Source organism: Charadrius vociferus, unplaced genomic scaffold, assembly GCF_000708025.1.
Source record: "Charadrius vociferus isolate BGI_N301 unplaced genomic scaffold, ASM70802v2 scaffold261, whole genome shotgun sequence".
Classification (NCBI taxonomy): domain Eukaryota; kingdom Metazoa; phylum Chordata; class Aves; order Charadriiformes; family Charadriidae; genus Charadrius; species Charadrius vociferus.
The window spans coordinates 1,277,953-1,302,268 of NW_009646856.1; the positions used below are offsets into that span (position 1 = coordinate 1,277,953).

The window sequence follows — 24,316 nt, forward strand, 5'->3', positions numbered from 1 at the left end:
TTTCCCTACTTAAGCTTGCATTTCACGCTGCTTGGAAAGTGAAGCAGTTGGTTAGTTTTGTTTGTTTATAGGATTTGTCACTAAGTCTTTTGTGCTAAAATAATATTACAGGAGGGTCCATACATACAAATAGTTCTTTTGAGACTACACTGTGTGAAATCATTGCTAACACACTGGATCTTTCAAATCCTTTTCTTGTGAAAGCTTATATCACTGTTATAAAACAGTACAAATGAATAGGCTGGGACATCCCCTGCGCCTGTGTTTGTGTGTGATGATTGCAGGCACTAAGCGACTAATTTCAAACTCGGTGTATATGTAACGTAAGAGAAGTAGATGCTGGGTTGTGCTGGGGAGCCTGGTAATATAAAATAAATAAATAAATTTTAAAAAAATCAGTACAGGTATCATAAGCTGTCACTAAAAATCTCTATGGACAGTGGTCTTTACCCAGTTAGTGTGGCCTGGTCTTATGGCTCATGTTAATTTCTTTCTTTCAAGAGAGAGCCAACTGCTGATAAAATCAATGCGATTATTGCCCAACATCACAAAAGCAAAGGCAGCTTCTGCATGAGACCCTGCAGAACAGTATTTTAAAAAGATTTCTGTTGGAAAAGCAACATAAATGGAGGCCACGATGCTGGGATCTGCCCATTAGTTACACATGTGGAGAACTTTCTGTGAATTGTGTTCTCAGCAGCCGCATTATAGAGGGGAGGTGCTCTTCCTCCCAGAGGCGATGTGTGTTTTCAAAAACAAAACTAAAACCAAAAAAGCCCAAACCAACTTCTTAAAGTTTGGGTGTCTTATGCAGTATTGCAAGCGAGATTCCTGTTTGTTGTAACCTAATGTTTTTTTTTCTGTGATCTGTGTTTTTGGGGTTTTTTTTGTTTTGTTTTTTTAAATCAAGTGAAACTCACACTTGTGATAGATGTAAAGAGGATTTTCCTTTTCCTCAGAGGATGATTGTTGCGTAGCTGTTTTATTGCTTTGCTCTTTCTTAGTGACTTTGAATAAGTATTTCACCAGGCTGAGTGCTGTAGATCCACTTTTTATCCTGATGTTTAAAGGAGCCCTGTAGTAAAATGCCATATTACAACTTCACTAAATTATTTGCTATTGGTGATGAGACAGAGTTGAAGGCCTTTTAAAAACTTGATCCACAGCTTTCTGTGGCAAAAGGCTAGAGATTCTGGATGACGTTTCCAGAAGTGTTTCCGAGCTAAACGTGCAGCATCACCTTTGTTACCAACACCTCCAGGATATCTGAAGGCAGCGTACTCCCGTGGGCAGGTCTGGTACCAACAGGCGGGTGCGTGGCTGCAGCTCTGGCAGGAGGGCGTACGCTCAGCTCTGCCTGCAGGCAGCATCGGGATTTTAGGCGCTGTAAAACCGTTTGCCTTTTTCCTGTGCTTGTAGCGGTGGAGTATTTTGTGCCCTCTAGTGATGACTGAAATGAATTACTAGAAGGTTGGGTTATTTTTTTCAGGGGATGTTCATACACGTAGTGAGAGAAACCGGTTATTGGAAAGAGAGGAATCTAGTGCTTACCAACCTTTGGAAGATGGGGGAAGGACTACTGTAATTTCTATTGCGTCTGTATAACGTGCCTTGATCTGTAAGAGATCTCACTTTACTGAGATTTTTCTGCCTGGGGCAGTTTCACTTTCTGTCTCCTTCACAATGTAGTTCTCCAAGAGCTGGGGAATTCTGAGAGTGATAAAAATCCCCTTCTTTTTCTGAACTTCAGCTGTGCTGGAAGGTGACTGTCTGCTATTAATCAGCTGCTTTTCTGTAGGGAAGTGGCTGTGATTCTTCACGACCGTGTTGAAACTGGCATTACTGATCCCTCGGAGCAGAAGTGTTTGGAGAGAGAGAGACTTGGCATCAGTTTTGTCTGTCACATCTCTGACTGAAGGCAACTTGAAGCTTTCTATGTATTTATGTATTGCGTCTAGCTGGAATCAGGCAGTACCTAACCTCTCAGGTGGCGGTACAGGAATCGGGGAAAAAAAATATCAGAATGAGCAAAGACTGGAAAGACTTTTGGGATTTTTTTTTTTATAGTTTCCCTGAGGGATTCTTTATGCATTGTAGTATTCAGATGGTGTCTGGTAAGTTAATGATGGAGACCACGCTGAGTGATGTGAGTATGAAGACAGACAGGGAAGCGCTCCTACACTGGCTGAATTTGGAGTGTGCAGAGACAGAGGGGCCTGGCAGCGGTTCCTTAAACATAACTGGTATTTAAGTACCTTTGGGTATTTGTGTAATCTTAACATCATTTTAAAACAGTTTAGTTCTCGTTCAGTCATCCAAAGGGGAGATTTCCCATGCTCTGAGAGGGCTTATTGCAAAGTGAGGCTCAGTGAGAGGGCTCAGTTTTTCTACCTTGTTTCGCCTTACCCAGTCTGGGATACTCATTGTCTGGTAGGACAGTGCCTCTCCCTGCAGGCGTTCTCTTGTAAATTTTTAGGCCCTTTAGCTGCCATGAAATGCTTATTTCTTTCACAGGCTTTTGTAAGTTTTGCTTTTACTCCTAAATGCTTTTGGAAATAACAGCTAAAATTGTGATTACTGAAACTTGAGTAAGTTTCCAATACAAATAGCAAAGCCATTCTCCACCAAATGCTGGAGAGTGTAGTTAGTGTCTCTGGGGCTTGATGCTCAGATGTTGCACTGTATCTCTTCTGAATTTTGCCAGTCTGCCCAGCCATCTGAGGGCAGGAAAAAAAGACGAACTAAGAACCCTAACAACAACAAAAAAAAACCCCAACCCTAAAACACATGCATGAAGAAGTAGGAAATCTCAACTAAGCTATGTGTTACCAGCACGCTTGGACTCCCACGGTGGCTGTCTGAACGTGCAGCCTACATGTGTGCTTAAGTGTGTCAGTTCTGGAGACTTCAATCTGTTTGGAGCTGATGCCAGTAATAGCACCACCCTCCTTTCAGTAGCCACCATAGATTGCTACCATTACCTTGGGGCCTGTAGCTTTTTGTTGTGATGCTTTTGGTTATTGCCATGTTTATTTTCCCTGTCTATGTAAGTGTGGTGGTGATTATGTACTGGAGTTGCAGTTAGCCTGTCTGAATTCTATAGTGATTTAGCTCTGATCAGGACTGTACTGGTGTTTAAAATATGAGAGAAGGGTAGATTTCTTTTGCATAATCTGATTATTTTTTAAATATTATTTGTGTGTGTGAAGATGCTGTGAGAATGAACATACCTGTGCAAAGTAGTAGAATTAATGCTTGTTTATGGATATGGATTCTTACTTTTTTCCCCTCTCTGCAGTCTTAAAGAATATCCTCACTTACAATAAGGAGTTCCCCTTTGATGTTCAGCCTGTTCCGCTCAGGTAAGAGAGAATTGGGTCACTTCCCATACAGGTATCTATCTGAAAGGGAGCATACCCTGGGACCTGGTGTACATCTGAAACACTAGAATTTCTAGAACCACCTACTTGCTGTACTGCTTTGGGTAAACTGGTTAATAAAAGAGCTTTTGAATTCTGTTTGTCTAAGGTACCGCTCAAAATCAAGCCCACACTTTTGGTAAAATCAGGACTCGGTACATCCCTACATCTCTCTGAAATTTCCAGTATTGTCTCTTGGTTTTAGACTCTGTGCTCTCTGTTGGGTTCAGCTCCTGCAATCTCTGTCAGAGTCTACAGGTACAGGTAGTAGTTAATAAGAAGTATGAAATGACATTAAAGCATGTTGCCCCTGCTCTATACTCAGATGCTGACTTTCGAGTTGAAAACCAGGTGATGAAAACCAGATCTAATTCTTCTTTCTCATGTTTTACAGGAAGATTTTAGCACCTGGAGAGGAGGAACACTTGGAGTTTGAGGAGGATGATGAGGAAGGAGGAGCTGGAGCAGGGTCTCCAGACTCTTTTCCTGCTAGAGTTCCAGGTAGGGGCACTAGCATTGCCATGGCAGCCTATGTAGCATGTGTAAGTTCTGTCTTACAGAAGCCCCTTTCTCCACCTGTGGTTTGAAAGGTTTGAATGAGGAGCCATGGGCTAATGTAAATTCTAATGCTGTATTGGAGAACCACAAAGGTGGCCAGTGGATTTGTTTTCTCAGCAAACAATACCTTGTTACGAAACAGTTGTATGGATAACCTGTGAGCGTGGTACCATCTGCCTCAAATAATTAGTCTTTATTCCTTGTTCAAATTCAGTATTTTCATTCCATGCACTTTCTTAACTGTACTATGTGAAGTGTTTCAAATGCATTCAAACGTAAATTGTGGAAGTGTTTCTCCAGCAAGGAGCACCATATCATGCCAGAGATGTGTAAGTTGTTGCTGGTTATTTTTGTGTTGTATCAGCTGGTGAGACAATGGCTTAGACTAAAACCAGGCTCTGAGAGCATAAAGAGACGGTAGCTTTGGTTTTCATAGCTTAAGTCCTTATCCATATGAAAGCAATTGTAGAACTGGATATACCTACAGATTCTAGAGATGGTCTTCCTGTAAATTCACCTTTCTCCAATTTACCGGATAAAAGGCTAGGATGTTCCAGCAGAGCTTCTTTTGGTTCCTGGTGTAGTTTCTTTGCAGAAGAAACAAGTTTCTAGTTTCAGAGCAGGTTGGCAAACTTTGTATTTCAGGAAGGAGATAACAAGTTGGGAAACTAATACTGGAATTATGGTTGGAAGAGCTGGGGTGTTGTACTAATCATGCCTGGAGAAAACACATCTCTGTCCTTAGAAGTGAGCCAATGCATGCTACTGGATACTATCCCTGAAGGCTATACTGATGTAGATATGCATAGTCTACAGTTGTTTATGCTAAGCTCACAAATAGGCTATAATATATTGTGATATTTTATTGCTGATTGTTAGTATCTTGATCTTTGTTATTCACCATGATAAATCCATTTATGAAGATGCATTCTGTTTGTCCAAAGCACAGCAGAGAGACCTTGAGTAGCTCTTGGTATGGTGGCAAATCAATAAGGCCGTGACCACTACCATAGTGCCAACAGTTACCTCTGTGCAACCCATTAGAGCTGTATGCATATAGTGGACATAAAAGCTGTATATCTGCTTAAGAAAGAGTCTAAGTTGATGATAGTCAGATTGAGTTTACAATTATATCATTTTCAAAGAAGTAGGGTAGCCAAATTGGAAAAAAGAGAGGTTTGGGCCATATACTTTCTTACAGAATTATTCCTCATTAAGACCATGCTTTTAAGAGGAGGTGAGAGCAACTCCTGAATTTACTGATATTTTACATTGTCGTCTACTTAATAAACTGCATATCTGACTTTTCTGAATTTTTTTGCATTAAGGTGAACTTCCCCATAGCTACAGTAATCTAACCCCCTAAGACAGTTTCGTACTACTTGAACACAGATCTTGTTTCTCCATTGAATGTAAATTAGTGTGGTGTTTCTTACCTTGGTCTGTTGCTCTCTCTCTGGGCCATGAGGCTTAAACAAAAGCAGTTGCAGCCTTCTGGGGTGAGCCTTATAAGTAAAGTGGACTTTCCATATTGAATTGATAGAACCGTGTTGCACTCTTTGCTTCTGTATGCCTTTAATCCATAGTGCATAACTATTGTCTAACTGATCATGGTCTTGTCTTCTACATGCATGGCTTCATCGTTATCACATTGCACCATTCATCTAACCCAGGAGCCAATGAAGGTATGATAACCTTTTAGTATATACAGTTATTTCTTTGATCATATTCATGTAGCTGCGGTGTTCTTTGTTCAGCTCTTAGTTTCAACCCTCAAAATACAATCTTTGGTAACAGTCATAGTACTAGGCATCCATGTGTTGATCCTCATTTGCCTTCAGTACCAGAAAAAGGGACGGTCATATTTGGTGACATACCTGACATAGCTCTCTAGAAGTCCTACTATGCTAATAAAGACATTCTGACTTGCATTGTAGCCAAAGGTAGCTGGAGCTAGATTTTCTTTAGTGGAATACGCGTTTTATGGGAAACCTTGCACAAAGAGTACTTATGTAGTTAGACTTCTGTGCTGTATGGAGCTGAACTGACCAATGGCTTGCTGCCTCTAACAGCAAAGGTTTCCTGCCTTCCTCCCGGTTATATACTACTTTATTCCAGTGCTGTGCTGGCAATGGATTCTTCTGTGAACCATTTCCATTTGTGAACGCAGCAGGAGACGTTGTCGCTTTTTCCCCTTTCTCTGACTCGGGGTTTGGGAACGGAGAGAATGAATGCCTGTGTCTTGGTGGCAGCAAGCTGTTGGGTTGGCTCACCTTTGTGTATCTGAAATGCACTTGTAGGAGGACACTTATTTCATTTGTAGGTGCTCCCTTCCCCCTCTGGCACTGATGCCCTGTGGTTGTGTGTGAAATGGCTGGCAGTTTTCTCATGAAAAGCCTCAGTGTGAGCCTGCTGAAGGCTAACGGGCCCAAACCATGCTGACAGACTGGCAGCACACGCCCAGCCCTAGTAGAGTTACTGGCAGCTAACGGCTCCTATGTGAAATGACTAGAGAGACTTCAGCGAAAGACCTGCTTGGGTGGTTGTGGCTTGCGTGACACGGGCTACAGTCAGCTGCTTTAGTCCATTGCTGGCTTGGCTGTTCCTCCTGCTGAGGCAGAAAGAAAACGGTGTTTCTTGGACACCATCTGTCCTACTGTTCTCTTACCTGCTGGAAGTGGGCTTGGCTTTTCTCTTCATTGCAACTCTGCAATTTTACACATTCTGGAAAGCATTTTTCAAGAACAGAATGATTTTTCTTAAGCCACTATTTTTATAATAAATGCCAGTCTGATGCATCTTTTTGGTGATTTTTCTGTCAAGTATTCCATCATTCAGTCCCTTTGAGTGACAGATAGGAAAACTGAAGGTTACGGTTGTTCTTGGCTCTTGGGGTGTATGCTGCTTTTAGGAAACAACTGAAAGATGGCAGAGCAAACTGTTGTGCTGAAGAGATGGGCTTGCTTCTACCTTCATTTAGATTGAAATAAGAGCTCTGTCTTTGAACATCTGTTCAAGAGAGACAGCAAGATTGACTAGAGCGTGTGGGCTGCTTTGCAGAAATGGGTGCTCTCTAATAAGTTTGCTTTTTAACATTTCTCACACTAATGAGAAGCCTGCCCCATTACTTCAGAATGGTGCGTCGAATTCTGCTGTGCTATGTTGTTCAGTGTCTGCGGATTTGGTACCGTGGAGGTCATGAGTCTGCTAGCGGCCAAGATAGGAAATCCAGAAATGTACTGCATCATAGATGTTAATTCAAGGCTTGCTGATGATCCTGAAAGAGGGATTGGGTGTGGGAGTGCTCATGAAATCTTGGTGAAGCTGTGGCTCTAGTTCTACAAGCAGAATACATGGTCCCCTCTTGCAAAGCCAGTCTCTCTAATAGATCAAAACCTTCTTGGTTCTCCAGCTCCTCAAGCAGATTAATGGGGGGGAGGGGGGGGAAGTATCAAGGAAAACCCATATTGCACTTGCCAAAGGAAACTATTGCTTTGTTTAGATCTCAAGCCTTGGGATAACAATTTTTTTAATTAGAATACCAAAACTTTAAGTCAAACTTGCTCATCAGTCTAAGCATTTTCTGTCTTGGTGCTTATCCATCTAATACAGGAGAGAAGCTTGAAGCCTGCCAGTTTTCACTAAAATCAGCATGAAGAAACCTACTCTGTTGTTGCTGAATCTCATGGCTTTTAGTGAATTTGAACAGTTTGGATTTCTTGCCAGCTGTGCTGTCTTCCTCAGCACTGTGAGGATTCATTTACGCTGACCACAAAGTTTTGATGCTAAATGCTCTTGATGCAAAGCTGAGAACTCCTTCCTGAAGGCAGAAGGGAACCTGGGGGATGCAACCACTATTTTTATTTTATTTTTTTCTTCCTTTAAGTAGAGGCCAGTAGAACTTAGATAATTAAGTATCTCTCTTTTGGTTCCTTCATGTCCAGTGGGATTTGCAACAATGCCATTTTCATCCTTATTCTCCCAGTCTAAATGTTCAACGTGAAGCCAAGTCATGTTCAATGGGGTGGGACTCCTGATTAAGTGTCTGAACTTCCTGCAACTGCAGATTGAATCCAGCCTCTCAAATTTAATCCTTGAAAATAACGTAAAGTGAGCTCCATGAATGAGTTATTCTGCACGAGAGCAAAAAAGAACACTTTAAAAAAAGCTCTTCTCTGTTCTTATGGCATTAGTTTTCTATTAATTCATTTGATTTGAGGCAGTCCTGTTTTTTTGTTATTGTTGTGCGCTTTAAAATCTGTCAAATGATGTTGTGTGTCTGTGCACACAGACTTTCCCATAGTGCTGTGTGCTATTGGGTTATGAATCCTTGGGCTTTGAACCCCCTAAGGAGAACAGCATCTTCCATGAGAGATGATGGGATAAGCAAGGCCTCTGCTGTAAGATGACACAAAGGGTTAATAATATGCTTTACTCTTTCCAGGTACTTTATTACCCAGATTGCCATCTGAACCCGGGATGACGTTACTCACCATCAACATAGAGAAAATTGGTCTGAAAGATGCTGGGCAGTGCATTGATCCTTACATCACAGTCAGTGTAAAGGGTAATGATTTCTGTTCCTGGCTCCTCATTTCTAGTTTGGAGAGAGTGCATTTTCTGAAAGCTGTATTGATTTTTTTTTCAGCCTGCTGGGAAAAATATTTGTTGGTACTTGCATTTTCTGTTGTGGACTTAAGGCTTCTGCTTTAATCAAGGGTGGAAAAATTCTGTATTTGAGAGATACTGGGAGGCGAATCACTGCAGAAGACATGCTTCTCTGTGCACTCCAGGGTGCCTTCCCCATGCTGGGAGCTGAGCATCAGTGACTTGGCAGACTGTACTTGTCTGTTCCAGCTTCTTCAGCTGACTCTTCAGTACAGATCTCTGGACTGCTTGTACTCCCCAACACATATTGGTCTCTGGGCTTTCTGGCGATGGTGAACCACAGTTCGCTGGCTCCATTCTTGCCCTGTCATTAAACTAAGTTTTTAGTAAAACAAAGATCATCTTACCGAGGCTTAGGGTTTAGAGGAATGGGTATGAAGCTGGGCAGCAAAGCTTGCAAGTGAAATAAAATATAAAATAGATTTTAGCTTTGGCGGTGAAATATTTCAGCCAAAGCCTGGTGGGCTAACAACCTTCCCCTCTGAGAGCTTCCCTGGATCTGGAAAAACCTCTTCCTCTGTCAATTCAGGACAGGCAACATTAGTATTTCTCGCTGTTTCAGGTGACAACATGGTTGATGTCTTTTGCTTGAAGCAGAGATTTTAGGTGTTCAGGCTCTTTCTAGTGGGAGCATCTGCCTCTTCCCCATTTTGCATTTCTTAGCAGGAAGCCCCTGTGGTCTGAATTGCTTACCCTTAACTTGCCCTGCTTTGCTTCTGCTTAGCTTTACAATCTTGAGGTATATGATTTATTTTTTTTTGTTTATTATCATATAAAAATTTGTAGCTGAGCCAACAACCTCTAGTTATTTTCAGTTGTGATGGCAACCTTGTATGTTTCCTCTTTAGATATGCTATTGGATGCCAAACATAGGCATAAACCACTTGTTAGATGTGTGATCAGGTGCTTCCTCCACCAGACAAGTTCTTTGGCAGAACTAAGGGTCACAGTATTGAACGTCACTTGGATCCCAGTGATGTTCTGAAGTGTTACCTGCCAAAATATATAGATAGAAAGCTTTTATCTAATCATGCTTCTGTGATGATTTTTCCAACGGTGAAAACCTTCCACTTCTCTCTGGACCTTTAAGGCATTCACCTGGTTGGGGTGGAAGCTAGAGCATGACTCTTGCCTTACCTGGCTGATACAACTGCCTCTTTGTGTTTTCAGTCTTGGAAATGTGCAGTATTGTTTATGGTGTTGCCTTAGGTTTGCAGCATCATTTTTAGATTGTGTAACTATTCTTTGGGCCTCACTTCTCTAGTCATTTGTGGATCTTTCTTTGCCTCTAGTATGCCAGAAAGCCTAGGGATGGGTGCCTTCAGTGGGGGGGCTAGCTGGATGGGTGTGGGTTTCATCAGATTTAATTCTTTCATGCTGAGTTTCTCTTGGCCAACAGGAAAATACCAACCCTAACAGGGTTCTAACGTTGGATCCTGGAACTTATCAGACCTTGTAAAGCATTCGTTGTTCATTGCCACTGAAATGTTTGTCTTTCTTAACTTATTACGTATTGTTAAAACTCTTGCTTGCCTTCTGAGCTAGCTCTCGTTTCCTTTCTGGAGCGAAGGGGAGACTGTAGGTTGCTAGGCTTACTTACTTTCCCAACAAGTCTTTCTGTGAACATGTGGCTCTCTATGTACAGGCTCCTATAAATGGTGGCTGCCAAGTACTGCTGTAGAAAATAAGATCAAAAGGGAAGCAGGGGGGAGGGTGCGGGCTATCACCTACTCTGCTAATGGTGACTTTTTATACTTTATTTCTCAAGATTTTTAGTGAGGAAAAGTAACTCTGAAAAGTCATTTTGTCCCTATTAGGAGTCTGAAGATGCTCAGTATCGTTTTCCCTTGGTTCTATACCAGGCTGCTCTTCTGCAGGTTTGAAGAGAGGTTTGTTCCTGATGTGCCATTGGTGGTCCCACCCCACTCCCTGGATGAAGTGCATCAGTGGTGCTCCAGGGCCCCAGCCTCAGCCTGTGCCCCGGGCACAATGCATGCGCTGTGTCCTTGTAATCTTGGCCACGTCATTAGCGACTTTGCTCCGCCTGAAGGAAAGGGATCACTAATGAGAGGAGAAAGGAGTAAGAGGACAAATGTACTCATGTGAACAGCGGAGGCTTAGTGAGAAACAATATCATCTGTGGTGGCTGTGCCTGAGCAGCACAACTGGTGGCCAGCGCTGAGGGCTGGAGTCCAACCCACGGCCCTACCGTGCCTCTGCCTGGGGAAAAACCAAGAGGAATAATGCACATTGAGTCTAGGCAGCAAAGCAGGATGTGTACAGCTTGTGTAAGCCCTGCCAGCTCTGCCCCACAGGCCTGGTGTGGAGGGCAGCCTTTGGTGCATATCCCATTCTGCTGGTTCTGCTGGAGTCCTGCTTGCAGAGGGAATGGAATCCTTTGCTGGCAGCAGAAAGAAGCATGCTCTTAAAAATAAAAAGAGGGATAATTCCAAATTTTCATCTTAAATATTGTCAGAACTTTACCCGCTTTCATGTTGCAATCAAAAAGAAAATTCACTGACTGTGAAGGGGTGTGATTGCCTGATGAGAGGGAAGATCCAGGTATGCATTACCTTTTTGGGGCAGTATTAGGAGTGATTCATGAAACTCTTAAAGCAGGACCTTAAATTCTGAGAAGCTTCTGCCATTCTCATGCTCTTTCTTTCCTGCAGATTTGAACGGGATAGATCTGACTCCTGTGCAAGATACTCCTGTGGCTTTGAGGAAGGAGGACACATATGTCCATTTTAATGTGGACATTGAGATTCAGAAACACATTGAAAAACTAACAAAAGGTATGTGGTATCAGAGACCTGACACGGGGCCCAGGGGATTTGAAAGTGTAGACACTGGCTGCTCCGGATCGAATGAGCAGGCCGTGCCTGAGCCGCTGCTGCAGGGCTCGAGATCCAGACGAGGATAAAAATAGACCTTTGCATCCTGTCTCTTTCAAATGGGTCATTGTGATGACTTGCAGAGGAGGGAGGAATGAAAGGAGATAAAAATGCAGCAGTCTGTGGTACTACACAGATATTCAGCTGTCTTATCACCACCTTAGTCATCAGACAAACTGTTACCTGGATATGAATAATTGAGTGAAGAGTACAAGCCCTTGTGGGTGTGGCGAGCACTGTAAGAACGCGGTATAGCTTTTGAGTAAATAACAGAAGTGTTGGAGATATTTCCCTCCAATATACATAGAGCATCTTAATAGCAGATAAGTTTTCAGATAACTGTTGGCCATAATCGGTAACTTTTCTATTAAACCATTTTCCACTCTAGGTGCAGCTATTTTCTTTGAATTCAAACACTACAAGCCTAAGAAGAGGTTTACTAGCACCAAGTGCTTTGCTTTCATGGAGATGGATGAAATTAAACCTGGGGCAATTGTTATAGAACTGTAAGTGACTTGCAATTATAGATGCCAATGACAGAGGAAATTAACTAGAGTTCAGTTACAATGTGTGGCTTGTTGCATCAAGGAAGGTTTCTTGGACTCATTAGATTGACTTCTGTAAGGAATATTCTATTTTTAATAAAGAAGAGAAGATAAAATGCTTTTAGGGAAATAAAATGGCTAGAGACCCTCCTCAAAAACTAGGCTATTTCCAAATAAAACGCTGGTGTTGGTAACTAAATTTTGTATGAAATTAACATTCTGTATGGGAGCTTTTAATGTTACCTTAGCTTGAGTGTCAGATCAGGTATATTTAAAAAAAAAATAAATAAATCAACTCTCACAATCTTTTGGCACAGAACTTCTGTAAAGGAAATCTAATTTGAGCCATGGGATACTGATTTGCAGTTGAATTTTATGAACGTTTCAAAGCATTGTTGGGTGGTTGTGTGTTCTCCCCGCTCTAAGTATACAAAGCAATAGATTAGGCAGTTATGCTGCAGAAGTTATGATGTGCATCCTACCCTTGCTGTGTGGCTGAAGGTCTGAGTGAGGTTTTTGAGTGGGTTTTTTTTCAGGAAGAGGCTGAACCTTGTAATTCTGGGCATCTCTACGTAAAGAGTGCTTATACTTAGCCTGTGCTAGCTGGAGTGCTGCTGACGCACCGAGTAATGGATACTGCATCCTCTACAATCCAGATTATTATATTGGGAATTCTCCTTACGAAATCCTTACATTCATTTAAAAATTGAAATCTTTGTTTTGTTAAAATAATAATCCATAGAAAATACCGGTTTAAGTTTCTTCCTGTAAATCGACTCATTATTGTCACTTCCAGTAAGTCTTGTCAGATGTGTTTAAAAGATTACAGTAATAAGAGCTGTACAGGACAAGCTTTCTAGTGTGCTTTCATCTTCCTGCGCAGCCATTGGCACCTGGATTAACTTACTTTCCTGTGATTACAGATACAAAAAACCCACTGACTTTAAAAGGAAGAAATTGCAGCTGTTGACCAAGAAACCACTTTACCTTCACCTCCATCAAACGTTGCACAAGGAATGACCCGAGTTGTGAGACTCCTGTGAACTGAACCACGAGTCATGGTAGCTGTGTGTAGTAGCCTTAGCCTTCGAGGGGCAGGAAAGCGACTGTATTCACGCCAGTAGGTCAGACGGGACCATCCCACGCTGCACAGCACTACTTCAGGGTCAGAGGCAAGCCGGCCATTCAACTGCAAGATTTTTTTTTCAGTACCTTCCTGATCTAGGTTTTTGTTTAGTTTTGGTTTTGGTTTTTTTTTTCCTGAGAGCCCTGAAATACGTTGACTGCTTTTCCTAATTTTGCTGTTCATCACTTTTTATCTTAACCATTATTATCCTTTTGCCTCAAACTCCACCCAAAGATGGAGACTGCCCCTTTGCCAAACCTGTAGCAATAAAGACGTGGCAGGCCTATTAACTGTTTACACTCGCTGTGCTATTGTAGTTCCTCTCATCTGCATTTCGGAGTCCTCTGTAGCGGGCTGGGTGGCAGAAGGCCAGGATAAAGAGGAGGTGGGATGGGAAAGAGCTTGAGGTACTGCAAGTGATCTAAAATGGGAGAGAGGAGGATGCTGGGTCAAGTTGGGTGGCCACAGAAGAGCACCTCGGTCAGCTCTTCTGCTTTGGTCGGGTCAGGAGGAGGACAACTGCAGATGAGACCACTGAACTATGATTTTAACAGCCTTGCCTGATCCACTCGTGCTGAGTTTTGGGTACAGTACATGTTACAATCCTTTAGATCACCATTACTCCCTAATAGAGCTATTTTTTCCGTATCTCGTCACGGAGCAATTTGCAGAGGTGGGTGGGGGACAGGGAGTCTTTCTCCAGGGCTTCGGCCTCGCGGCAGTGGGTGTTCCACCACTGCAGTGACAGCGGGACAGGCCCCTCGGTGTTCAAGCATCAAATTTCCAGAGCTTTTGGTAAAGCAGACCTGGCTAGCAGGTTGACCCACCTTTTACATGAAACTGCTGTTCTTATGGAAACTGATTGTATGCAGTTTTCTGCATATTTTGTGCAAGTCTGGAAACTTACTCTAAAAATTACCTTTTTATGTAAGTAGGATTATCATTTATTTTCTATATTTTTGGTGTGTAATAAGCTGCAGGACATTGGCTTATTATGACACACTTGCATTCACTTTTTGACCTAATAAAGGGACAGAAGTAGAACCCAGTCAAATCTTTCATATATTTGCGTGGATATTTAATACAATACTTTCAGGTTTGATATATTTCTTGCGTATCTAACTAGTGCCTAAATACTCTGCTTTGCTAACAGAAGACCCAGCTCCCAAAATAGCGTCAAATACTGGTTTATTTTAAACAGTCTGAGTGCAGATATATCACCGATTCCTCTTCTCTGTCACGTAACCCCAAAATGTTGCATTGTGCTTTAATGGGATGTTACTTTTCCTTATGATATTTGCAGGCAGGTGTTCAGCGTTTTTGGCTTTACCGTATTGATTAGGATAAAAATTTATTTTTGAATGTCCTAATCTTCTTGCCTTCCCTCTGTTCTGGTATAACTAAGGATGACATTATGTAGAGTGTTATGACAAAAGTCAGCAACACTTCTTCAAATTCCACTACTGGTTAGAGGAAGGGGAAATGAAAAAGTGCAATTGAATTTTCCTGTTTACGGGTCTTTACAGTACCCCAATGGTATTACATCTGATACATTCACTATCAAGCCCTGAAAAGATACCCCTAGGAGTTACAGCAATACATCTGAAAGCAGCACTCTCAGCCCCAGACAAAAGGGGGCCATGTATGTTCTGAAAAAATAAATAAAAATCATGCTCTGAACTCTGTGGAAGGATGGAGCAAAGCATCGGTCTATGGCTGCAGCCAGACCTGAGCCGGGGCGGCAGTGTGTTACTGCCACTGCTCCCTGCCTGCCTCGGGTCTCTTTCTCTCCCTGCAAGGCGTGCAGCCCGTCTCGCCCCACAAGGGACAAGGCCGGGGCTCTGTCCTGGCCCTGCCATCGCCAGGGGTATGTCCCCTCCTGCTGCTGCCAGAGAGCGATTCCACCCAGCTTTAAGTTGTGAAGGATAGCTGGGGTGGGCAAGGGAGGAGACATGAAGCGTGACAAAGCTTGGTGTTGGGGAAAGAAAGATTCCAAATTGGGAGAACCCAACTTTCAAATATGAATGTTCATCAATGTGCGTCATTGGCCACTATGCAAATTGAAGCTTTCACTTGCATAACAAGCCCATGATTTCAGCTGCTTACCTTGACTCTTCCCCAGCTTGTAGATGTCTGTATTAACTCCAGTTATATGCAATGTCAACTTGGAAGTATTTTTTGTTAAATACACAAGTAGAGCTTTGTATTTAACTAATTGTTAATGAATGTCTGTAGAGTGTGAAATACCATTTTTAAAATTGCTTCTATCCTTCAGTTCTTTTCTGTGAATTGTCTTTCCCTGAAAGGACTCCTGCTCCCCACAACACAAGCTCTTGTATTGTTTTATGCTTTAGTGATGTTGCAGCTTGTCTTTCATCTTAAATCTAAAGCTTAACACTTGTACTGTAAGACTGTAACACCTAGATGGCACGTTTAATGGCTGCTTGTACTCTGGCAGTAAAGCTGTAATGGCCTTCCAGTAGGGGGGTTTATTATTCCTAGTTGTTTTCTCTTCCCTTTTTTTTCTTCATTAAGGCTTAGTTTTGTACAGAGCACGTCTGAAAAGCGTTAGTGTCTAGATAAGTGAGTGGCCTGCTGTGCCAAATGCTGCATACTCATCCTTATGTTAACACTTATGTCCAGGGACATCTTTGAACACCTACAAATGTAGGGTGTGTTTTTAAAGCTATCCAGTGTTCTGTGTATGCAAACTGATCCAAAGCAATACAGGTTCATATGGTTTACATAAACCCACTCTGCTTTATGGAAAGCTATTTTTTTCTTTTTAATGTAAGTGAAAAAGGCTATAAAAATACAGCCCTACTCTGCCAAGGAAGCAGAATTGGTCTTAAATGCTGAGTAAGATGAAAACCTGGCTCTCAAACCTTGCTTAATGCTGCAAGCCTGTCTCAGCAGGAGAAAGCAATTATGAATTTTCTTAGGTTCTAGATTCCTGCAGCCCTCACCTATGATTTCCAAACTAACCTCACCCCATAAGGGTTTCCAGCGCTGTGCTGACCTTCGGCTAAGGAGGGCCGTAGCCCCCCCTTGTCCTCATTACATGAAGCAAGTCTGTAACGTGCCAGAGCAGTTCAGCATGAGGGTAAGGCAGTCGTCAGTCTTGCAGCAGCGGCAGCAGTTATTCAGCCTCGATTCAATTCCAGAACTCTGTGACAGCTGTAGCACTGAACCTTTCTGAGCAAAAAATGGTACTGAAACAAAGCCTTCAGGGTTTAGCAAAAGGCATTTTGCTTTTTATTATAACTTTCCTTTGAATACAGTGTCATTTGTGCTTCTGATCTCTGACCAGACATCTTTTTTTAAAATTAAAAAAAAAACCAAAAAACACCACCTCACAGTCCTCATGTAAACCCCTGGCCTACAATAACTGCAGCTTAATGATGCGATGGAGAAGGCAGGTAGGAGAGCATTTTACTTAAAAATTATTTCCACAGGAAATGATTTGATTTACATTTGTCACGAAATTAGTTCATTCACCAACTGGTTACAGAGGCTACATTTAATTAAAACTAGCCACACAGGTACTTCCTTTCTATTGCACGTTTAGAGTAGGTTCAAGTCCATCACAAAAAGGTTCTTGCAGCCCAAGAGGATGGATGAGTTTAAGGTGATCATAAATGCACATAAGATGTCTGTAGCAATTGGATAAAAATTAATCCCGCAAAAGCTGAAATATATTGAAATGAGACAAATGGCTTCAAACAGAGAACCATTTTCTAAAATCCTGACCGCAGGAAGTGCGCTAGAGTCCATTCCATTGAGCTGCTGACTGGAGGCTGCAGTTAGGGTTTCTGCGCTGGAGGCTGTGTGTAGTCCTTTGAGCCTGCTGGCGGTGGTGGTGGTGGAGGGCCTGCCGGGTAGTCTCTAGGTCCCGATGGAGGCAAGTCTCTGTTAGGAGAAGGCGTATAGTCTCTTGAACCAGGCGGGGGGAGCCGTGGGCCTGGAGGATAATCTCTTGGGCCAGGAGGACCTAGGGGTCGAAAAGGAGGGTGCCCACGTCCATAGCCTCTTGGGTCTGGAGGAGGCGGTAGTGGGCCAGGAGGCAGATCTCTCATTCCTAAGGGTGGGCCAGGTAAGAAGTCTCTGGCAGCTGGAGGTGGCAAGGGAGCACCACGAACTAGAAGGAAAGGACAGGAAAACAGACTTAAATGACATCTTGCTTTAACCTAAACAGTGAAGCTCCCGACTCCTTCCTCATTTTTTGGAGTAGCTCTGAGGTGGGTGTCACTGTCACATAGCATGAATTACATTCTAGTGACCTGGCTGCTGGTCTCCATTTTAGACTGAACAAGGAAAAAAACACCTTGGCACTAAGGAGGCTTGAAACAATGCACCGGTCCCAGCTCACTGAGCAAGACAGCTAGACCCCATGCCACGTGGGGATGCTGTGTGCTAACGGATGGCAGATCTCAGATCCGTGGCAGGCTTCCCAGAAGCACAGTGGGAAAAGTTAAGTTTCAGCACATGGCAACACAACTGTACCTAGGGGCACAGGAAGAGGTCGAGGCCCAAAGTGCCCACGGAGAGGAGCTGGAGGTGGTCCATAGCGAACAGGCGGTGGAGGCGGAGGTCCCATCACTGGTGAGGTCATGATAGGTGTCCCAGGGAAAGACGGTGGGCCTTTGGGACTAGCACTAGCCTGTGCGAGATGAGGTTAATACTTCAGCGTGTTACTCACTGCATCAGAGAAATACTGACACTGCTGAACACCACAACCACTCACCCAAAGGCCAAGAGGTGGGAGAAGGGGGTGGGGGGGAAGGAGGGAGAAAAGACTACACCCCAAAACACATTAACCAAGTAGAAAACAGGGAAAGTTACTGTCCCTTCACCCAGAATACTGCTTGCACTACCAAGAAGTGAGTGCTTAGTGTACCTTCTGAGATGACAAGTTTTCTTTAGCTAAAGCTGTACTAGCGAAAAGTGCAATCCCTTTTTCAGTGTCCTTGGTGGACACCCCTTTGGTAAAGGGCCTGGCACTTTGAATTACATATGGAATTCTGCTTAAATAGCACAGGTAAGTCAGCTTCTTAGGATTACTGTAGTAGTCACTCTAAAGCGTTTGCCTGCAGTCCTTAACAAGAAAGATCTCATTTCCTCAATTCCATAAAACCCAGACAGCAACTGTTCAGCATTAAAGAAACCTTTTGAGACAGAGGTATAAGCCCTTGGTTAGTTTTGCAGAGCATTTTGTTATTCAGCAGTTCAGAACACCAAGCCTGTTATTCCTCTCCATCAAAGCAGAGCAACACCATATTCAGCCTCTGAATACTCACTGTAGCTGGTTCAATAGGCGAAGGTGAATCAGTAGTTACACAGGGGGCTTCAGACTCTTTGGGAGAGGGTTGCTTTTTTTTTTTTTTTTTTTTTTGGAACAGCAAATAAGGATAGTGACAGGATATAGACAAGACAGAACATAATACAGTTAAAGAAGCAGCAGGAAGTACAGTGAATCACGTATTAGAAATGCTTCCTGACGGTTGGGGGTTTTTCAGCTTACCACTCCATCCATTGCTGTGGAAGGGGAGGAGGTTCTTGGCCCGCTACTGATCAGGGACGCTACAGCAGGCCCAAGATCTGTAAAGAGAGCCACAAATGCACGTCTTGCCATGCTTGGGGTAAGGGACATAGTTTTTAAATCACATTTCTGAAGTGAAAGAACAGCTGAATCAGTTGGGTTGCACGCCACATAACTTACCAGGAACAGACATCCTTCCAGGTAACTCTGGTGGCCTTCGGGGAGCAGGGGGCCCATCCACCACCGTACCTTAAGGGAAACAAGAACCACAGAGATTCCAATCAACAGGTGTATGAACTATTTCTATTAAAAAAAAAAAACAAAACAACAAACAACCAACAACAAAAAATCACCACCCACCACCACTCATCTGTATCAATACTTAACACTATCCCTAGAACCAAGACTAGAACTTCGCATTCTTTGGTTTGTAGCACAAGATCATTACCACAGAGGGAAGCTCCTCTGCTTACCAAATTCACCTCTTGAGCCTTCCCTTCGAGGAGCAGAAAGGGGCCGGGCAGGAACTTCTATCATCTGTGTGGGTGATGGATTTCCTCCACTCACAGGTGATGGGCCAAAAGAGCCATCTCTGCTTAAGGGCCCTATGCCAAAGAAGATAAAACACTTGGTTTTCTTTTCTACTATTTATCATACCCTTATTTTTTTAGGATATACTGACTCAAAGACCAAAGAGAGAAACAGCAGCATTTACCTCGTCGTGGTGGGACCTGGCGATCAGGTCTGCCTGGAGTTGGCTTTACAATTAATGGCCTTTGAAGCATGACGATTTTTTGGTTTACTTCTATTAATCTAATTTTAAAAAATAAAGGCTTTTTTTATTCAAATAATACATGTGAGTTATATTTGTCATAATGTAACAAGGCAAACTGCATCGTAAAACGTTACAGCTTTCTCCAAGAAATCTTATTTTAACCATCAAAACAGTTTCACAGTAGTTTAAAATTAGTAACTCAAATACACACTGCACATTCTGAGCAAGCAGGCTAACTGAGCACCTTGCATTGTTTGAGCTCTTTCTCTCCCAAGCAACACGCAGAATGTTCAAAGAGCAACAGAAGCGGTCTGTACTGTACTTACTTTTGTCTCAGGTTGGCTGCTTCTCTTTTTTCTTCAGCCAGGGCTCTCTCAGCAGAGCGGGCAATAAGCTATTAGGGAAAATTTTGCCAACTGCATTAACTGTATCAACCTGAAGTCAAATACAAACTGTTTGTATCAGAAAAGGAAGAACATTCTTACCCAATTGTCGTGTGCCTTTTTCTCATGAGCAGCAATCTGAGAAGCAAAGAAGCATTTTAGTTTACTTTGTCCAACTACCAGTATTTCCAATAACTCACTACAGAGCATTGGAATGATACAGTAAAAGGTGACACAATAACCAGCAAGCAAGAAGTTTACCTGGTTTTTGTAAGATCTCTCTGTTTTTTGCAATTCTTCTTCCATATCTTGGATCCTTTGCCTGTACAAAAGGAAAAAGAGGGGAAGGAGAGAAGTTTAAATTAATTTTCTTCAATAGCTGAAATAAAGGAAAACAACAGTTTTCAGAAAATGAAGTTACTTGTAAACTTTCACTTCCTCAATGGCCAGCACGGCTTTTTCATCTGCAGCAGTCAGTTTCTGCTCCTTCTCCTGACGCTCGTACTCTTCCTGGGTTAGTTTTCTGCATAGAGGGAAAAAAAAAAAAAGCACCATATTTTCCACCACCCTACACCTACTACCACTCAAAATCAAGGTATTCCCCTGGTAACAATAGTCATATCAGAATCTATAATAATGCATGAGAATACAGAGAGAATAAAGACAGGTTTTATTTTTTTTTTTAGAGAGACAAAGTACTGTCTTTTGAAACCAATAGACAAAACCTTTGTATATAAAACCTGAAAATTAAGGACGCAGAGTTGACTGGAAAGTTCTGTCAGCATCTAAAGACTTGTCAGATTGTAACAATTGCAGACAGTTCGTCTCTTCAGATCCTGTAGTTTACTTACCAATTCTACAGATGGTAATCCAGATTTACAACGGTACAAACAAGGAAATATGCAGAACTGACATCTAACCAAGGCAAATGAAGAAATGAATTTGTAGTGAAAAAGGGGGAATTTAGGGTCCAAGTGCATTCAAATAGTCATCAACCAAACGCATTCAATAGTCATCAACCATGTGGAAAGAAGCTTTTAAGTATTCTCCATACCACTTAATTACATGACCAGTTTCCACAGCCTTTTTATAACCTTATGGTTCACTAATTTTCTCATTTTTGACATTCTTCTGGAAGTATTTAAGAGGCCCCTAATGATATCCCACAAAACTGGAACCATTAAACTAGCAGTAAGTGAACTATTGCTAATAGCCAGTTCAACATAATCCATTTCCTTGACTACATGTGGAAACAGTTTTTGAGAAAAACACTGAAGAAAGTGCTTTATTCTAATCTAGTAGTAGTAACAAGCAGTCTAACTTTCTAAAACTTTTGGAAGGAACAGAAATCCTTCAGAGAGGTCAAAAGGAATTTTTCCTTGAAAGGTGGACTATCCTTCAGCTCTCCATTATGTGCTTACTACACCTGGATCCTGAAGTTATCAGGTCAGGCAGTTTCACTCCTGAGGTGCTGTATAGCCTCAACTCCTTAGCTTGTTCCAGCCCTGTGCTTCCCCCAACCTACACACTTGAACCTTAGAACTTCCAATAGCTTCTCCACCACAACTTCAGCTTTCCTACAGAAATTGGCTGAAAACATCCCTGAAGCTATCTCAGATTTTCCCCACAAAACTGAGATGTTATCACAGACATTTCAGTAAGCAAGTAAATGAATAAATAAATGAGGAATGAATCAGAGTTCTTCACTGCTAGAAATTCATTCATCTCTGCTGCCACCATGAACTCAGCCTTAATTTAGACTTTTGAGAATGCGAAAAGCTCACAAGGCTAAAAATACCAAGTTTCTACATTATGAGAATTAGACTTACTGAACTGAGGTCAGAGAAACAAATCTTAATGGCTGCTACATTCTCCTTGACTTTTCTGGACAATGTGACAGAGCAACCACAGAATTTGCAGACCAAGCCACCCATCTCCCCTCTTCAAAAATGGTTTGTTGTTTGGTTGGTTGGGTTTTTCACTAGTAGAAGCTAATATTGTGTGTGCAAAGTGACAGCCTTTTTAGAATCTCTGGAATGGTGGAAAAAGTAAAACACGGGTACTAGCATCAACCATACTGAAACAGCGGTCATCCCCTTTCATTCGAAACATAACTTCAAGTTATTTCACGTTTCTGAGCAAAGAGCATTTGGATGGTGCCTACAATACAATATGCTATGCTGTGGAAGAGTAATGAAAGGCTTACTTCTGGAGTGCCATCTCCTTCTGCTGGTAAAGTTCACCAAGAATCTCCACTTTCTGCTGTAGTGTTTTGCACTCATTTTCCAGTCGAGCTTTGGCTGACTGCAGCGAACAGGAGTCGTGTTCTAATTTTTTTATTTGCTCTGTTGGAGAAGCAAAGGTAGGTAAGGGAGCTGAAGGAAGTTGCAGTGAGAACCATCATGCTATTTAAACGCTCTGTTTCTTTTCAAATCACATACAGCATTTCATACTAAGCAATTCTTTCGCTAAGCCTACCTTCCAGCTCATGTCTTGCTGTTACTTCATCACTCAATTTGGACTGCAGAAGACTTCTGTCTTCTTCAACTATGGATAACATAGTTTTTACCTGAAAAGAGGAGTAGAAAGTTTATGGTCTTAGGTATAGCATAACGTGGCTACATTTACTAGATATCTTGCACAGCGTACCCTGGAGACGTCCATCATCTGCTTAATCTGAGTCTTCATCTTCTCATTCTCATTATCTAGAAGAAAAAAATATATTTGTTTTCCCCGTTTCTTAGCCCCAATTCCCTAGACTCTACAGCTGTTAAAAATAACACTCCCTACACTTTAATCTGTGATAAGTCTCCTTACATGGTCAAAAGAAAAAGAGAGAGGGATGTGGGGAACAAAGCACAATACCAATTCCATGACGAACACAACAGAACTATTAATTTATTCAAAAAGGCATTCAGAAGATTCCTTCTTGTCACTTCTTCTAGCGACCACACTAATATTAATGTGAATGCAGTATGTGTTACTGGACACAGTGTCTGAAAAAGCAAGAAGTGGGAATTTACAGCCCACATATACAGTATGGTTAGAAAAAAGAAAAAACCCACAACCAAAGAAAAAAACAACAGAGGTTTTCAAAACCAGAGAAGTAGCAAATACATGTACAACATCATGAATGACAAACTTCCTGAGTGGTTTTGAAAACATTTATTTCTGTCTTTCAGATTTAAAAGATGTGATTATCTAAATTAGTTATCTATCCAGAGGTAAGCACAATACTCATTAAAAAATTGTATTAACAAAATGTAGCATAACAACAAAACTGAGATTCTCAGCTTTCAGAATGTTCTTAATTACTAACCTTTATATGCAATCTTTAAAACTGTGTCATTACACTTACGATATACCTAAAAAGTGACCGAACAGCAACTATTGGCCTTTTTAATGGTTTCTCCCTTCACTTAGGAGACATTTTCTGTTTGGGGATTAAAGTTGGCAGTGTCTTAACCCACAGGCAGCTAAATGCATGGATTCCTCTTGCTCCCCACATGACATGACATGACCATACCACCGTGTATGCTTTAGCCACTAGGCATATCAGCCAGCAGGTAGGATTGCTGTACCTGGCAACTCTCCATTGGCCAGATCCTCTCCTGTGCTCCATTCACGCCCCTCACCATCCTTCTTGGCCTCAGATGCCGAATCAATGTCAAGCTGCTTCAGCTGCATAATGCAGTTAGTTAAAACCTAGTAACGGAATCAAAGGTTAACTGAAGAAAAATTGCTCTGCATTTTGTGAAGTATTTCAAAGCATTTTATGATGTGTAGTATTTAAGGCAAGCTTGTTATAAAGAACCTACTTCAATTTCATTTTCCTTGTAGGCAAGTGCTTCTTCTATGTCCTTCTGAGATTTCTGATATAGTTTGATCTGCTCACTGAGTTCACTATGCCTCTCACTCCAACCTTCAGCTTCTTTTAGCAGCTGTATGAAGCACCAAGGCAAGATGATTACTTATTTTATTTTTAGTACAGGGTATATGTAATTAAACTCTATTTTACTGCCAGCTCTGGTGATAACTGATCACCACAGATCACAGATAAAGGGTAAACTTCACTGTTATCACACTCATCACTAGTCCATTGGCAGAACCAGATCCTGGGAATCTTTCCGCAGTTTATATTATTAAGTGATTTTACAAATTTGACATCTTCTCAGCTAATATCCCAACATTAGAACCAAGCCGCTCACACACTTAAAAATAAGAGGAATTAATTGCAGTCCAGAAGTAATCAAGCCACATTCCTTAAAAGGCCATCTACATCATGCATGGCGAAAGAAAACAGACAAATATTTACAATTATCTGTAAAAGAACTGTCATAACATTTCAGGACTAAAGGTCCTCCCCATCTAGCTTAGCTTCAGAATCGCTTTTTGGCAATTCTTTACTG

The 24,316-nt window shown here is 41.9% G+C and overlaps 2 protein-coding genes across 2 annotated transcripts in view; one reads left to right on the forward strand and one right to left on the reverse strand.

The window, feature by feature from the left end:
- The window catches only part of AIDA (axin interactor, dorsalization associated), a 24,930-nt gene extending 11,615 nt beyond the window's left edge, over nucleotides 1-13,315 (forward strand). The window contains exons 5-10 of the mRNA XM_009894339.1: nucleotides 3,299-3,362; nucleotides 3,814-3,920; nucleotides 8,422-8,544; nucleotides 11,318-11,440; nucleotides 11,928-12,045; nucleotides 13,008-13,315. Coding sequence (XP_009892641.1) covers nucleotides 3,299-3,362; nucleotides 3,814-3,920; nucleotides 8,422-8,544; nucleotides 11,318-11,440; nucleotides 11,928-12,045; nucleotides 13,008-13,104 — 632 coding nt within the window. The 3' untranslated portion in view covers nucleotides 13,105-13,315. The remainder of the gene's footprint in view (nucleotides 1-3,298; nucleotides 3,363-3,813; nucleotides 3,921-8,421; nucleotides 8,545-11,317; nucleotides 11,441-11,927; nucleotides 12,046-13,007) is intronic.
- Nucleotides 13,316-16,439: 3,124 nt separating this feature from the next.
- The window catches only part of MIA3 (melanoma inhibitory activity family, member 3), a 28,143-nt gene continuing 20,266 nt past the window's right edge, over nucleotides 16,440-24,316 (reverse strand). The window contains exons 14-28 of the mRNA XM_009894340.1: nucleotides 23,726-23,848; nucleotides 23,489-23,612; nucleotides 22,557-22,612; nucleotides 22,386-22,476; nucleotides 22,114-22,252; nucleotides 20,329-20,430; nucleotides 20,169-20,229; nucleotides 20,010-20,045; nucleotides 19,851-19,918; nucleotides 19,465-19,562; nucleotides 19,223-19,354; nucleotides 18,930-18,998; nucleotides 18,732-18,808; nucleotides 17,714-17,870; nucleotides 16,440-17,348 (exon numbers count right to left, since the gene is read on the reverse strand). Coding sequence (XP_009892642.1) covers nucleotides 17,014-17,348; nucleotides 17,714-17,870; nucleotides 18,732-18,808; nucleotides 18,930-18,998; nucleotides 19,223-19,354; nucleotides 19,465-19,562; nucleotides 19,851-19,918; nucleotides 20,010-20,045; nucleotides 20,169-20,229; nucleotides 20,329-20,430; nucleotides 22,114-22,252; nucleotides 22,386-22,476; nucleotides 22,557-22,612; nucleotides 23,489-23,612; nucleotides 23,726-23,848 — 1,668 coding nt within the window. The 3' untranslated portion in view covers nucleotides 16,440-17,013. The remainder of the gene's footprint in view (nucleotides 17,349-17,713; nucleotides 17,871-18,731; nucleotides 18,809-18,929; nucleotides 18,999-19,222; nucleotides 19,355-19,464; nucleotides 19,563-19,850; nucleotides 19,919-20,009; nucleotides 20,046-20,168; nucleotides 20,230-20,328; nucleotides 20,431-22,113; nucleotides 22,253-22,385; nucleotides 22,477-22,556; nucleotides 22,613-23,488; nucleotides 23,613-23,725; nucleotides 23,849-24,316) is intronic.